The 14080-nt window shown below is 36.1% G+C and overlaps 2 protein-coding genes across 2 annotated transcripts; one reads left to right on the forward strand and one right to left on the reverse strand.

Annotated features, from left to right (window-relative positions):
- Positions 1-2206: 2206 nt before the first annotated feature.
- NRPD2A (nuclear RNA polymerase D2A) lies at positions 2207-10782 on the forward strand. Its single transcript, XM_011084375.3, has 8 exons — positions 2207-2395; positions 3471-3986; positions 4251-4463; positions 4849-5726; positions 6915-7212; positions 7799-8743; positions 9462-9733; positions 9996-10782. Exons 2-8 carry the CDS (start codon positions 3471-3473, stop codon positions 10495-10497), a joined length of 3624 nt encoding a protein of 1207 aa, XP_011082677.1. The 5' UTR covers positions 2207-2395; the 3' UTR covers positions 10498-10782.
- A 181-nt stretch (positions 10783-10963) lies between these two features.
- On the reverse strand, positions 10964-12131 carry LOC105156042 (putative WRKY transcription factor 40). Its single transcript, XM_011072075.3, has 3 exons — positions 11881-12131; positions 11457-11573; positions 10964-11365 (listed from the first exon to the last, which is right to left on the reverse strand). The coding sequence occupies exons 1-3, from the start codon at positions 12127-12129 to the stop codon at positions 10964-10966; spliced, it is 768 nt and encodes a 255-aa protein (XP_011070377.3). The 5' UTR covers positions 12130-12131.
- Between the last annotated feature and the right edge of the window lie 1949 nt (positions 12132-14080).

A 14080-nucleotide genomic window follows, 5' to 3' on the forward strand; every position in this document is an offset into this window, starting at 1 on the left:
ACCCTTTCTTCTTTGGCGAATCGCGGTTGCCCAGGTTGTCGTAACGATCGAGGCGGCGGTCATCTTTAGCTGCCTATATATATCCGTTGCTTATATATATATATATATATTTGTCATCGCTACTAAAGCAATGGTCATCCTTTGTCGTACATATATAATGTTATGTATATAATTGTGCATACGTATATAAATATAAAATATATTTTTAAAATTACTTACCATGAGGACCCTTCATTTTTAAATATTAAAGATCAATAATTGTTAAAATAAGATCATAATGGATAAAAACTAAAAAATTTTAATTGTTTTTACCTATTTCATTAAATTCACATAACACACAAAAATTTATGCAATTTACCCATAAAAGGAAGGTGATGTTGGGTGGATACAAATTTAGCATCCCAATTGTCCTATTCTCTATTTATGCACTTCAAAAATAGCAACCCTTATGCCACCTACACACATTTTTCTATTTAAATCGTTCAATACTTTACAGACTCAAGTCCCAATTCAAGTCTCAAAAGAAGTAGAACCACTATTAATTATTAATTATTTAAAAAAAAAGATAAATTACAAAGGACTCCTTATAAGTTTGCCTTAATTACAGATATTTTTTTATAATTTAAAAAATCATAAATATTTTTCTAAAATTATAAACCCTAACAAATACCCTCCTATAACGAGCTTTCATAAAAGGGTATTTGTCAGGGTATTTATAATTTTAATGGGATGTTTGTAATTTTTTAAATAACAAGATTGTATTTGTAATTATAGCAAATTTCAGAAAAGACTGATATTGACTTGATTTTGATTTTGAATACCAAATTTCAATATAAGAAAATATATTCCATCACACTTTGACCATAATTGGAAACTACTAAAAGACAATAAATTCCTTGGTGGCAATATTAAATTATGAACCCTTCACATTATTTATGATACAAATAATCTTATAATTCAATAAATCTATTTTTAGCTTTTTGCATACAAAATTTTGGCCCAAGTCTCCGCAAAGTTATCAATCTCCCCAAAGCAAAAAGACAAACAACAGTAAAGTTGGTCAGTTTTTGTCCCACAGTTCTTAAAACAATAATAAAATCAAAAATATATTTATTTATACGTATTTGCACTGAAAATATTTTACCATTATTCTCATCTTAATAATCAACCTTTTTTTAATATATCTACATACACGTAATTTTTCCCGATCATTAGTTTTTATAAATTAATAATGTATATATTTTTTTTATAATACTTTGATACGATAGCGCTAACTTCTAAATAAATAAAAAAGTACAATTATCAATTTATTTAAATAAAAGATGAACTTTATTTGATAACAATAATATAAAAAATAAAATTATCATTTTTATCAAACAAAAAAAAATTAATTTGACACTAGTAAGAACAAAAAATACAATCGCATCAATTAATCCAAATATATTCTCGTTGTCGCAAGAAAACCTATACAAAATTTCAAATTGAAACTGAAAGCAAACATGGGTTAGGCCCAAATTTCCAAAAGCCCATTAGATATGGGCCCAGCATTTCTTGAACTCATTGGGCCCATTTAGTTCCAACTGCCTACTGAGTCTGATTTGGGTCAAATCTACCCGGATCCAACTTGGGCCTGGCTCTTGTTGAACTCCACATTTTTTTTTATAATATTTATTATTAATATAAAAATAAATTATTCTAATTCAAATTTAATTAAAAATAATGAGGAAATGAATTTTTTTGTGATAAATAAATTATTTCCGCAAAATCTCTAATAATCAATAGTACAAATCTCATTTGTAATAAATAGTGTTGTTGTATGTAGGGATATAATTTATTTAAGTCGAGTTGAATACATTATTATTTAAATTATTATCAAGTCTTAAATTTTTTGCCTGAATTTAGTTTGATTATTTATACATTCTAATTAAAATGAATTAAACACGATCTGGGCGTGATTAATAGGATATTTTAAGTATATTTTATTATTTTGTACTAATCGAATTGAGTTGGAGTCGAATTCAAATTTATTTTATTACGTTTAATAAATTAAAGTTAAAACGATTTTTATCGAAAAAATTCAATTAAATATAACGTAGTTTAAATATATTTTTGGGCCTAGTTGTAATGGAGAATGGGTCAGTGAGGGCCGAAGCCCATGAATATAAAATCTGGCCCTCCATTGAAAGATCAAAAGATTCTGTCGTTGTACGCTTTTCCAATTGCCTTGGCCTTCTACATTTTTTGGTTATTGTTTAGTGCTTCGGTCAGTGAGTGCGTGTGCGCAGAAGTGTGACTGTGCGTGGACTGCCAAGAAAAGGGGGGAAGAGAGTACATTTATGCAGTGTTGAAACCCACAAAGTGTTTGATTAATTGACCCAGAGAAGCTAGAATCAAAGTAAGTTCATCTCGTGCTTGCACTGACGAAATTTTTTGATGATCTTTAAATTTTTTTTTTTTTTTTTTGTTTTTGTGTTTTTCCTTGTTGAGGGGTTTGTATTATTTCAAACTATGCATTTTGACTTGAAACAAAATTGAGGGGTGTTTGTGATATTTGATTTTTCTTTTTTTATGTGTTGTTTGGAAACATTCATGTGCAGAATGAAAATGCATGCATAATCTTTACTCTAACTTTTCTTTTTCTGGTCCTGGAAACAAGAATTAAAGGGTGATGTTCTGGAACCCCTTTTTGGTGTTGAGAGATGAAAACAAGTAGTTTGTTGTAAGCTGGAGGGTGTTCTTCTAGCGCATTGCATGTGGATGATGTTATGTCAGTGATATTCACTTTTGTTTTTTGGGGTTGTGAATAATTTATGGCAACTTTTTGTTTCTGGGTTTTAGTGAGGTTTTTGAAGTGGGTTGAAAGGATAAGGAGGAAAATCCATTAACCTGAAAAAGAAGTCAATTTCTCTTTTGATGAAGGAAAATTTCAAACTTTTGAACATGCATTTTGTGTTATTGGGTACTTCTCTGATCCATTTGTTCTTGCAGGATTTTGTTCGAGCTATAACTTTTGTACTTCTGATTTTCAGTGCTTGTAAAAACGTTGAAGAAGAAAACCCTCAAGCTTGCATTTTCATTATTATAGCAGAAGTGCAAATACTTTTCTCCTTCCCTTGTTGCCTTCATTTCTGATTTTCAATTTTTATCTTTTTGGGTGTGTGGGTGGGCTTATGATATGTAGGTTTTTGGGTGTGTAGGTGATAATTTGTCTTACTTTTAAGTTTGATCTTTGCTTCCATGCTGGAAAGTGCAGAAGTTTCCCGTTTCACATCCTATTTGGACAAAAATGTTCTAATGTCGTGTGCTTATCTCACAATTAATTCTTATTTTTCTTGTTTTTATATGTTTCTATGACAAGAGTTTTTTCATTAGTACCTTTCATTAGTGTAAACACCTGTGTGGCTCTTGAAAGACAAAATTCATATTGCATGGGCCCATTAATATTTCTTTAATTCATCCGTCTCTTGCAGATGGGTGCTCGGGATTTTCTTGAAGAAGCTGGACCTAGTAGCTTTAATGAGAAATTTTCTAATGGTTCCTTCAGAATGGATATTGACGATGACATGGACTTTGATTGTTCTGATTCGGACGATGAGCTTGACAGCTCCCTCCAAGATTTGGACGAGGGTTTTCTAAAGAGTTTCTGCAAGAAAGCCTCAACTGCGTTTTTTGACCAATATGGATTAATTAGTCATCAAATTAATTCATACAATGATTTCGTTAGAAACGGAATTCAAAAAGTGTTCGATTCTATTGGGGAGATCCTAATCGAGCCTGGATATGATCCATCAAAGAAGGGGGATGGTGATTGGAGGCGCGCATCTCTGAAGTTTGGGAAGGTCACCCTTGAGAAACCAAAATTTTGGACTGGTGAAAAGTTTTCATCTGTTGACGGTGCTAAGGAGTATTTGAATCTTTTACCCCGTCATGCTCGTCTTCAGAACATGACTTACTCATCTAGGATCAAAGTTGAGACTCATCTTGAGGTCGTAAATCATCTACATCCTGCTGCTTTATCGTAATCTTTCATTGTGTCGATATTCGTGCAATGTGTTATACCTTATAGCCTCCTGATTGTTTTTTGCTGTATGCATCTTGATGTGATGAGACCAACATATAAAGCTATAAAACCCTTTTCATTAATGCTGATGATACAGGCATATGGCTTTCTACACCCGTCCCAATATTTGTTTTTCTTTCTTTATGGTTTCTGGTTCCCTGACCATTTCTGATCATTGCAAACTTTTCAGGTGTTCACCGAAAGTCTCTCCAGAAGTGACAAGTTCAAAACTGGTGTGGAAAAATTTATTGAGAAGACATTACTGCATGAGTATCATACTGATGTTAACTTTGGGAGACTCCCAGTTATGGTGAAGTCGGATTTATGTTGGATGAGTGAACTTGAAGAAAGGGATTGTGAATTCGAACAAGGAGGATATTTCGTGATTAAGGGGGCTGAGAAGGTGAGAATTAAGTGCCAAGGTTTTGCCAATTATGTTGTTTGTGACAATAGAATACAATTGAAGATTGAAACTGATAAGGTTTTTCATATTGTCTTACCATTTTACTTCAACTTTGTTTTGCATTAAGTAATGGCATAATTTTTCTTCTATTCATTTCCAAACTTGGAGCTTCCTAGCACTGATGACATTTTAGCTGATAAGTCGGTTGCAGATTCTAGTGAAGAATGGTAAGTCTTACCTGAATTCACTGATTCTATTGTGGCGAGAGTAGGCTTGCCTTTTGATTGTTGTAAACATTATAAGTGGTTTCCCTAATTTCAGTTGTATTTGTTTACAATGCTGTTATTACAAATGATTGATTCATTGCCTTCAAAATTTGTTGCAGACATTCATTGCACAGGAGCAAATATGCCTTAAGAGACTGTGGGTGGCCAAAAGTCCTGCTTGGACCATTTCATATCGGCCAGTTTCTAAACGAAAAAGAATTTTCGTAAAGCTAGTTCCAAAAGTAGAGCACATAACAGGAGGAGAAAAGATTCTCACGGTCTATTTTTACGTTACAGAAATTCCTATTTGGCTTTTGTTCTTTGCTTTGGGTGTTCCAAATGACAGAGAGGTGGTAAAGATGATTGATCTTGATGTAGAAGATTCAGCCATCTCTAACATACTTATTGCATCAATTTATGATGCTGACAGGAAGTATGAGGGTTTCCGTAAGGGAGGAAATGCACAAAAATTTATCAAGGAACTCATGCAGGGTTGTAGATTCCCACCTACAGAGTCAGTGGAAGAATGTATCACAAACTACCTCTTTCCCCATCTCAAAAGCCCAGAGCAGAAGGCTTGTTTTCTTGCTTATATGGTCAAATGTCTCTTGGAAGCTTATAGAGGGCGCCGCAAAGTTGATAACAGAGATGATCTTAGGAACAAGAGGTTGGAGTTGGCCGGTGAGCTACTTGAGCGCGAGCTAAAAGTTCATATCAAACATGCAGAGAGGCGAATGGTTAAAGCTATACAGAGAGACCTTTATAATGACCGAGAGGTGCAGTCTATTGACCATTACTTGGATGCCTCAATCATCACAAATGGTCTTTCAAGAGCTTTCTCAACTGGGGCTTGGTCGCACCCTTACAAGAGGATGGAAAGAATTTCTGGTATAGTGGCTACTATTAGGCGAACTAATCCACTGCAGGCAACAGCTGATATGAGGAAAACTCGCCAGCAAGTCTCATACACGGGCAGGGTTGGTGACGCTAGATACCCGTAAGTTCCGTAAGTTAATCCGGTTTCACCATATGATTTTGCTAACTAGTTATATTGATCTGTTGTCATGATAATCTTGCTACATACTTTTGGTTTGCATTCTTCAGCAGACTGTATTCCATTTGCCTAGAGGAGCTGTCATTCTACTTATTACATAATACTGGAAGTTTTTGCATCACCACCATCTGTGATATTTCACTCTTTGTTTTGCATTCTTTCATTTGGTGGTCACCTGCTTAGCACCTCAGGGCACTTTGCTTTGCATCTTCAGTAACTAAATCTTGTTAATGAGTCTGTCTTGAAGATTGACACGACCAGATATGTTTCATCTGATATGTAAGATTGATAGTGCTTGTCTGCAACTGCATCAGGAACATGGACCAGGATCAGTACTCTGAAGGAATATGAATCTGAACTTGGCATCATGTTTTTATGTAGTACTTTCTTTGGCTATCTTTCAGTGGCGAGGGAATATTACGTTTATCGTTTTCATGATTTTGAAACCTTCTCTTCTGTTCATAGAGTAGTCTATTTCACCCTTCCTCTGCTCTGTTACATGGAATTGTTTTGGAGCTATGCTTCCTTCTGGGAGGAATTGTTCAGCATTGTCTCATTTACCAAATCTTGGATAAGAGTTGGTCTTGTGAAGCATTACATCACCAGATAGCTTTTTGTTTGATTCTAAGTCTTCATAGTGGTGGCATTGGAACGTGATCATGTCAACCTGCATTCTGAAGGATGCTAATGGGGCAATCAGATTTGCTTCACTGTTTTTCTCTTTAATTTTGAGCTCGAATCAAAAGTGCTACTTCTATGGAAAACGATAAACTGTTGCATGCGTAACCTGGTACTGGTACACTTTTACTGCATGTGTGTATCCTTAATTTACTTTCAGGTTTCGTTCATCTTCCTGTATGGCATATTCTTGTCCTTTGTATTTACGAATTTTACTGAAGTTAGTGTGAAAGTGTCTCAGGGATGTCTGCAAATGAAAGGTGCATGCCGATTCATTCACATGTTTTTCTCTTAGGCTGAAACAAGCCAACTCCAACAAAACCATTAAAAAAAGTAAAGAGAAAGAAACTGACAAGCTTTGCTGAGTCTGTTTTTTTACAATGTCATTGAAGTAATGAGTATATGATTTTGGCATAAGTGGAATGAGTTATCTTATGATTGTTAATATTGCAGACACCCATCTCATTGGGGTAAGATTTGCTTCCTCTCGACGCCGGACGGAGAAAATTGTGGACTGGTTAAGAATCTGGCCAGCATGGGTCTTGTTAGTACTGATATCTTGAATCGGGAATCTCTTCTTCAAAAATTTTATGAATGTGGAATGGAAATGTTGGTTGATGATGCTTCAGCTCTGCTCAATGGGAAGCATAAAATTTTTCTTGATGGAGATTGGGTTGGAATCTGTAAAGATTCCTCATCGTTTGTTGCAAGGGTTAGACGCAAACGCCGCAAGACGGAAGTGCCACATCAGGTAGTCTTGGACTTATTTAATTCTCTGGTAGCACTAGGGGGCAGATGGTATACTTTGAGTTAAAATAAACATGTTCTGAAAATGGTGGTAGGTTTTTTATCGGGAGAATGTCTGCATTTGTTTTCTTTGGCTTCTGGTGTCCAAATTTGTTTGCAATATATCATTCACATTTTCTTCACCCAAAAAGACCGGTGGTGGCAATCTATACCTTCCTGTTCACGACTTTCCATTGCTCGTCTTGCCAAATCTTGTGCTACACTTTCATGTAACCTGAGCTTTTCATTTTGATTGGAGTATTTGCACATGGTCTAGCTTTATTATGAGATGTTATGCTCTTTTATTTTCTGAAGCCTCAACCCATGCTAAAAGATATAGTCAAAAGAAATGTGGAGATAATTTTTTTGGTTGCATTGCTGCATGTTGAGGCATTCTTTTAAGGCTTTAATTTGGTGGAAGACAAGTCATTTCGGGTTTCAACATGGCATTTTCTTCCTGCAGCAGATTAGCTTGGACTCTCATGCCACAGGGTATCTGCACCTCTAATGCATGTATTTCTGTTGTGTACTAAAATCTAATTATCTTACAGATTGAAATTAAAAGAGACAAGCATCATGGAGAAGTTCGTATTTTCGCTGATGCTGGAAGAATACTCCGTCCTCTCTTAATTGTTCAAAATTTGAGGAAAATCAAAGATTTGAAAGGAGATTTTTCATTTCAGTCACTTCTGGATAGTAGCATAATAGAGTTAATAGGTCCTGAAGAGGAAGAAGATTGCCAAACTGCATGGGGAGTAAGATACCTTTTCACAGCTGAATTAGAGAATCCACCAATCAAATACACACACTGTGAACTTGATAGTTCTTTTTTATTAGGACTAAGTTGTGGAATCATCCCCTTTGCAAATCATGATCATGCAAGGAGAGTTCTGTATCAGTCTGAGAAGCACTCTCAGCAGGCTATTGGGTTCTCAACCACAAATTCAAGCATTAGAGTAGATACAAACTCTCATCAATTGTACTACCCCCAGCGGCCACTTTTTAGAACCATGCTTTCAGATTGCCTTGGGAGATCAAAATATGATCACCATAAGGGCATGCTGCCACGACCTGAGTTTTTCAATGGCCAGTGTGCTATCGTGGCTGTCAATGTCCATCTCGGCTACAACCAAGAAGACTCCTTGGTAATGAATCGTGCTTCCTTGGAGCGTGGTATGTTTCGCTCTGAACACGTCCGGAGTTACAAAGCTGAGGTTGAAAATTCAGAAGCAGCTGGGAAAAAGGCGAAGACTGATGACTTGGTTAGCTTTGGAAAGATGCAAAGCAAGATTGGACGTGTTGATAGCCTTGACGATGATGGCTTTCCATACATTGGTGCGAATCTCCAAACTGGTGACATAGTCATTGGAAAGCATGCTGCATCCGGGGTCGATCATAGCATCAAGCTCAAGCACACTGAGAAGGGCATGGTTCAGAAGGTTGTCCTTTCCGCTAATGATGAGGGGAAGAACTTTGCTGTTGTATCATTGAGACAGGTAAATTTCTATATTTAAAGTTTGATCAGTATTTATTTTGGAGTGTCATAACCTTTAATTTGGGAATCATGATCCTTCTGCATTTCAACAGTACTGTTCTGGTTGTGTACTTTCTTATGATTATGTTTCTGCACAAATGCTTGCTGTCATTTTCCTCAACTCCCCCACCATGAGATACACACCTGCATTAGGTGCATTATTATCTCTGATTCATCAGGATCCATAAAACTGTTAGATGTCTAGAACTATGCATTATCTATTGGCAAAGGATTGGAGTGGTTTACATGGGAAGTAACTAATTCACGTGGGATCCACAGAAGTATAGATTGCATGAGGTGGACCATATGTTTTGTCTTTACATTAGTAGATTAACTTCTATTTCTTCTATGACCCCACAGATTTAAATGCTGAAACTTCCTATTTGAGGCCATAATTGGAAATCTTTATGCAGGAGACACAGGTCTTTTTTCGACATTGAAAGTCTCATGTGTTGTCCTCTGTTTTATCCTCTCTGATGGAAGCAGAATTTGTTCATTTATGCTTGGGTTAAGATTAACTGCTATTTCACTTTTGACATAAAACCACGTAATATGTGTTGCATACAGAGCTACCAATTTCGTCTCCATTTTTTTGAGTGTTGATTTTCCTACTCCTTTTTATCATTCGAACTTGACTTGTTCTCTTTTTGGTTGTAATGTTTGCGTATGTGGCTATTCAGGTTCGTTCTCCATGTCTTGGGGACAAGTTTTCTAGCATGCATGGGCAGAAGGGTGTGCTGGGGTTCCTGGAGTCCCAGGAAAACTTCCCTTTCACTAAACAAGGAATAGTTCCTGACATTGTGATAAACCCTCATGCATTTCCTTCTAGGCAAACGCCCGGTCAGCTCTTGGAGGCTGCGTTGGCCAAAGGGATTGCACTCGGGGGCGGTCTAAAATATGCCACCCCGTTTACCTCCCCATCAGTTGAAGATATAACAGCGCAGCTTCACAGGTACATATCTTCCTATGGTGGACACTCTTAACATTTTAAGGGAAAAACTACACTGACATACCTGAGATTTTCACACATTAAAAAAATACTTTGCTTTTGAAAATTACACTTACCCCCTACTCCCACCATCCCAGCACTCATATCTTAGTGTTGGTTATTATTCCAGAAGAAAACATAATGCACATTTCCTATCACATAGCACATTTGGTAATAAAAAGGTCTCTTAATTTATTCTCAAAATAATACAATTGCTTCTTATTAGGCTTGGATTTTCGAGATGGGGGGATGAGAGAGTTTACGATGGGCGAACTGGTGAAAAGGTCCAGTCCCTTATCTTTATGGGACCGACATTCTACCAGCGGCTCACACATATGGCCGAAGACAAAGTGAAATTCAGGAATACCGGGCCAGTTCACCCTCTTACTCGTCAGCCTGTGGCCGACAGGAAACGTTTCGGTGGAATCAAGTTTGGCGAGATGGAGCGAGATTGCCTCATAGCTCACGGTGCAGCAGCCAACCTACACGAACGTCTCTTCACCCTTAGTGATTCATCCCAAATGCATATATGCAGGAAATGCAAGAACATGGCCAATGTAATCCAGCGACCGGTGTTTGGTGGTCGGAAGATACGTGGGCCTTATTGCCGTTTCTGTGAGTCTGTGGAAGATGTGGTGAGGGTGAACGTGCCTTACGGGGCTAAGTTACTGTGTCAGGAGCTATTCAGCATGGGGATATCTCTCAAGTTTGATACTGAGCTATGTTGAGATGCTCTCGATAAGGGTGAATGTTGCTGATTCATTGTTTCTCCAGCATAGATGTCCGAATTACAGCTACCTAGGTGTGTGTATATAGGATGCAACTTGACTTCCCAACTTTCTAACTTTGCATGTATTTCTTTCTGGGATGTCTTTACATCATCTCAAACGGCTGCCCCTCATCTCTTTTGAACATATTCCCCATGACATGGTTCTGTCCGAAGGCTGTAAGCCAAGAGATGTAGCAAATTTGTGTGTTGTTTTAAATCAAGGGAAGTTTGTAATTTTTCTTAATTTTATTTTGTAAAATATTGCTGTGTTTTATGTTCTATTTAATATAAATATGCTATTTATATAAAATACTTGCGAAATATATGCATAACATGGATTTTATATACATGGTGTGTATGTGTATATATATTAAATATAGAATATGAAATACACAAATAAAGTTGAATGTTTTTTATGCATTAATCTACACAGAAAACCCCCTTGAATTCGACACAACATCCTTATTTTCCTCTGATATAACCTCATCTAGTATTCCGCCTGTTATGGCCGTAGCCAGTGCAGCCATGAAGGCCGGATTCCTTGTCAATGAAGAAGCCATTTTTTCTACCAAAAACTGCTGCATTTCACTGCTCTCAGTCGCTGCTATAGCCTTCTGAATTTTGCTGCAGATTAAGGGATCCAAGAAATCAAGACTCTCTGTAGAGCCTCTGCGTTCACCTGTAATCCTGGCAGCGGTTGTTGAAGTCCCGGTTGCTCCTCCTGGTGGTGATACGGCTGAAACATTTGCTTGAGACGGGTGGTGGTGGTGGTGGTGTCCTTCATATGTGGCTACTACTAGTGACGGATCGTTGAGACTTCTTTGCACCTAGAAGCATATATATACAATAATTTGCATTAAGGGTCGGACGTAAAAATGCATTAAGGGTAGTGTAGGTCTGAGGGAGAGGGAGACAGACCTTCTCTTGACAGGGCAAGCTGGGGGTGAAGGAGCACTTATAATAAGCTCTTGGAGACGGATTATCTCTCGTCACCTTTTGTCCATACTTTCTCCATCCGTATCCGTCCTTCACCACCTATAAAAGCATACAAATTAATTTAATTTATACAGTTCAAAACAGAAGCCGTAAATAAAAAATACTCTTATTCACAACAATAAGCTGTTAAATGCTTATTTTATACACTTACAAACATCCCATATGCATCACTGTTTATTTATTTATTTTTATAATAGTTTCTAATTTATTGTCTATCGACTTTTGCTTTAATATGACTTTGTTAACGTAATGAATCAATTTTTGAATTTTATATTAACTAGTGTATTTCATCATACATTGTCCCATGAAGAAAAGAAAAAATAAAGTTGATTAATACAAAACTTACTAGGCTAGTGTCGGATGGATCAATGCGTACATAAACTCTTGAAACATTTGATTTGATCATTTTTGGCAGAGTTCCAGCTGAGGTTTCATCACAACAACTGTAATAACGACACGAATGATTATAGTATCCAGGATCGACAGCCTTCCTCTTCCTTGTTTGCATCAAATCATTGTAATTTCTGGTCACGATTGTCAGCACATCACTCAACTTCTTGTTCTCCGACTTCATTCGATTCAACTCCTCCACCATCTCATCACCCTGCACCACATTGTTTTTACATTACAACTCCTACCATTACCAATTTGAAGCAGTTTCTAATCTTACAATTCACATAATGAATTAATAATTGCTGGTTTATGTGGCAATAATTACGATCTTGTCATGGAAATTTATGTTGAAATTGTACAAATCCACCACGATGATAATCCACAAATTGGTCGAGATTGGAGAGGTTTCGACCAAAATATGACTTAATAGTGGGGGGATGACAACTCACAGATGAGTCAACAGTGGGGGGAATACAGACGTTGTTATCAAGCTAAGGATTCCCTTCATCTTCCAACTACGAAAATTTCACAGGTACGTATAACACTAATTTTGGTGCAGGTACTTGTAACACCGATTTTGGTGCAAGCACATTGAACTATGATATAGAGTGTTATACTCCAAATGTGGTGTCTGTTATGCAAGGGCTCGATAATATTGAACTCAATTACACAGAACTCACTCACTCACATACTCCATCCACCTCCCATTTTATCCCAAATGATGTTGAGGCAGAAGAACCTGTCGAAAATTTTGCACAAGATGATGCCGAGCCAGAAGACCCTTTTGCGGATACTTTGGCTAATGATTCAGATGCTGCTTCTGAACCGGATGAAGTGGATTATCCAATTCCACCGGAGGATGGACTACAAGATGTTGACATAAATGTTGTAGCTGAAAATTTTGCAAAAGGTATGTCAACATCCTCTCAACCAGCTATACCACATCGAACTACTCAACAAACATTTTACCGCTCTATAGCATTTTTCGAACAAACATTCCCGGAGGTACCAGTGGATTCCATTGATGTACCGAACTTGAAATATGCAAAATTTTATGACAAAAACGAAGGCAGACTTGATGTGGGAATGCTTTTCAAAAATAAAGAAGCTTTAATAGAGGCAGTGAAAGATCGCTCGATACGATATGTACGACGCGAGTATTGGGTAGCTGAGAGTTCGAAGGCCAAGTGGAAAGTATTGTATAAGCATACAAAATTATTCGACTGACTCATATTTATTTTTTTCAGATACAGTAAAACCTCTATAAATTAATACTCTATAAATTAATAAACTCTGTAAAATAATAAAATCCTCCGGTCCCGACTTGGGCCTTTGTAAAAAATCATCAAATTCGATAAGATAATAAAATAATAATTTTTCAAAAAATTCCTTTATAAATATTAGGTCCCATTAAAACTTTAAATTAATAATTCATAAATATTACAATTATAAATATTATGATAATTTACTAAAATATGAAATCTGTAATGCTTTACGCATTTGATCATTCATGGATGATTTTGCGATGCCTTTTAGATGAGAAGATATGGTTGGGTGTTATGAATTATTTTATTATCATATTGAGATTTATGTAGTATATGTTTCATTCATAATGCATGAATATATTTAATTGGTTATAATAGTTATTTAAGTGCAACGAATTGATGTAAATATGTATATTTAAGTAATTCCAATGAATTGATACATGTGTCTATGAATATAATAGTTAATTGTTGCTTGAATATAATCAATGAAACATATATGAATTTATTTATTTTCAATACATATGTACTAAATTTGCTGAATTTAAAAAGTCTCTCTTTTAATTAATAAAATATTAATTTATTGATAAATTAATATCTCTCTAAATTAATAAAATTTCATGGTCCCAAGATTATTAATTTATAGAGGTTTTACTGTATGTGGTGTAGATGGGAGCTGCGAGGGATTTTAAAACAAAAATTTGGAAGGTGGACAATAACAAAATATGAAGGGGATCATACATGTATATTGAATCAAATGTCCCTCGAACATGGTAATTTAGATAGGGTTTATGTTGCTTCTTTACTTTTAGGACAGGTAAAATGCAACCCGTTGTGCAGAATAAAAGTGTCATCCAAACTGTGAAAGACCATACAGGGTATGGTACAGTT

Source organism: Sesamum indicum, linkage group LG1 (genome assembly GCF_026168435.1).
Source record: "Sesamum indicum cultivar Baizhima isolate 11 linkage group LG1, ASM2616843v1, whole genome shotgun sequence".
NCBI classification, from domain to species: Eukaryota; Viridiplantae; Streptophyta; class Magnoliopsida; order Lamiales; family Pedaliaceae; genus Sesamum; species Sesamum indicum.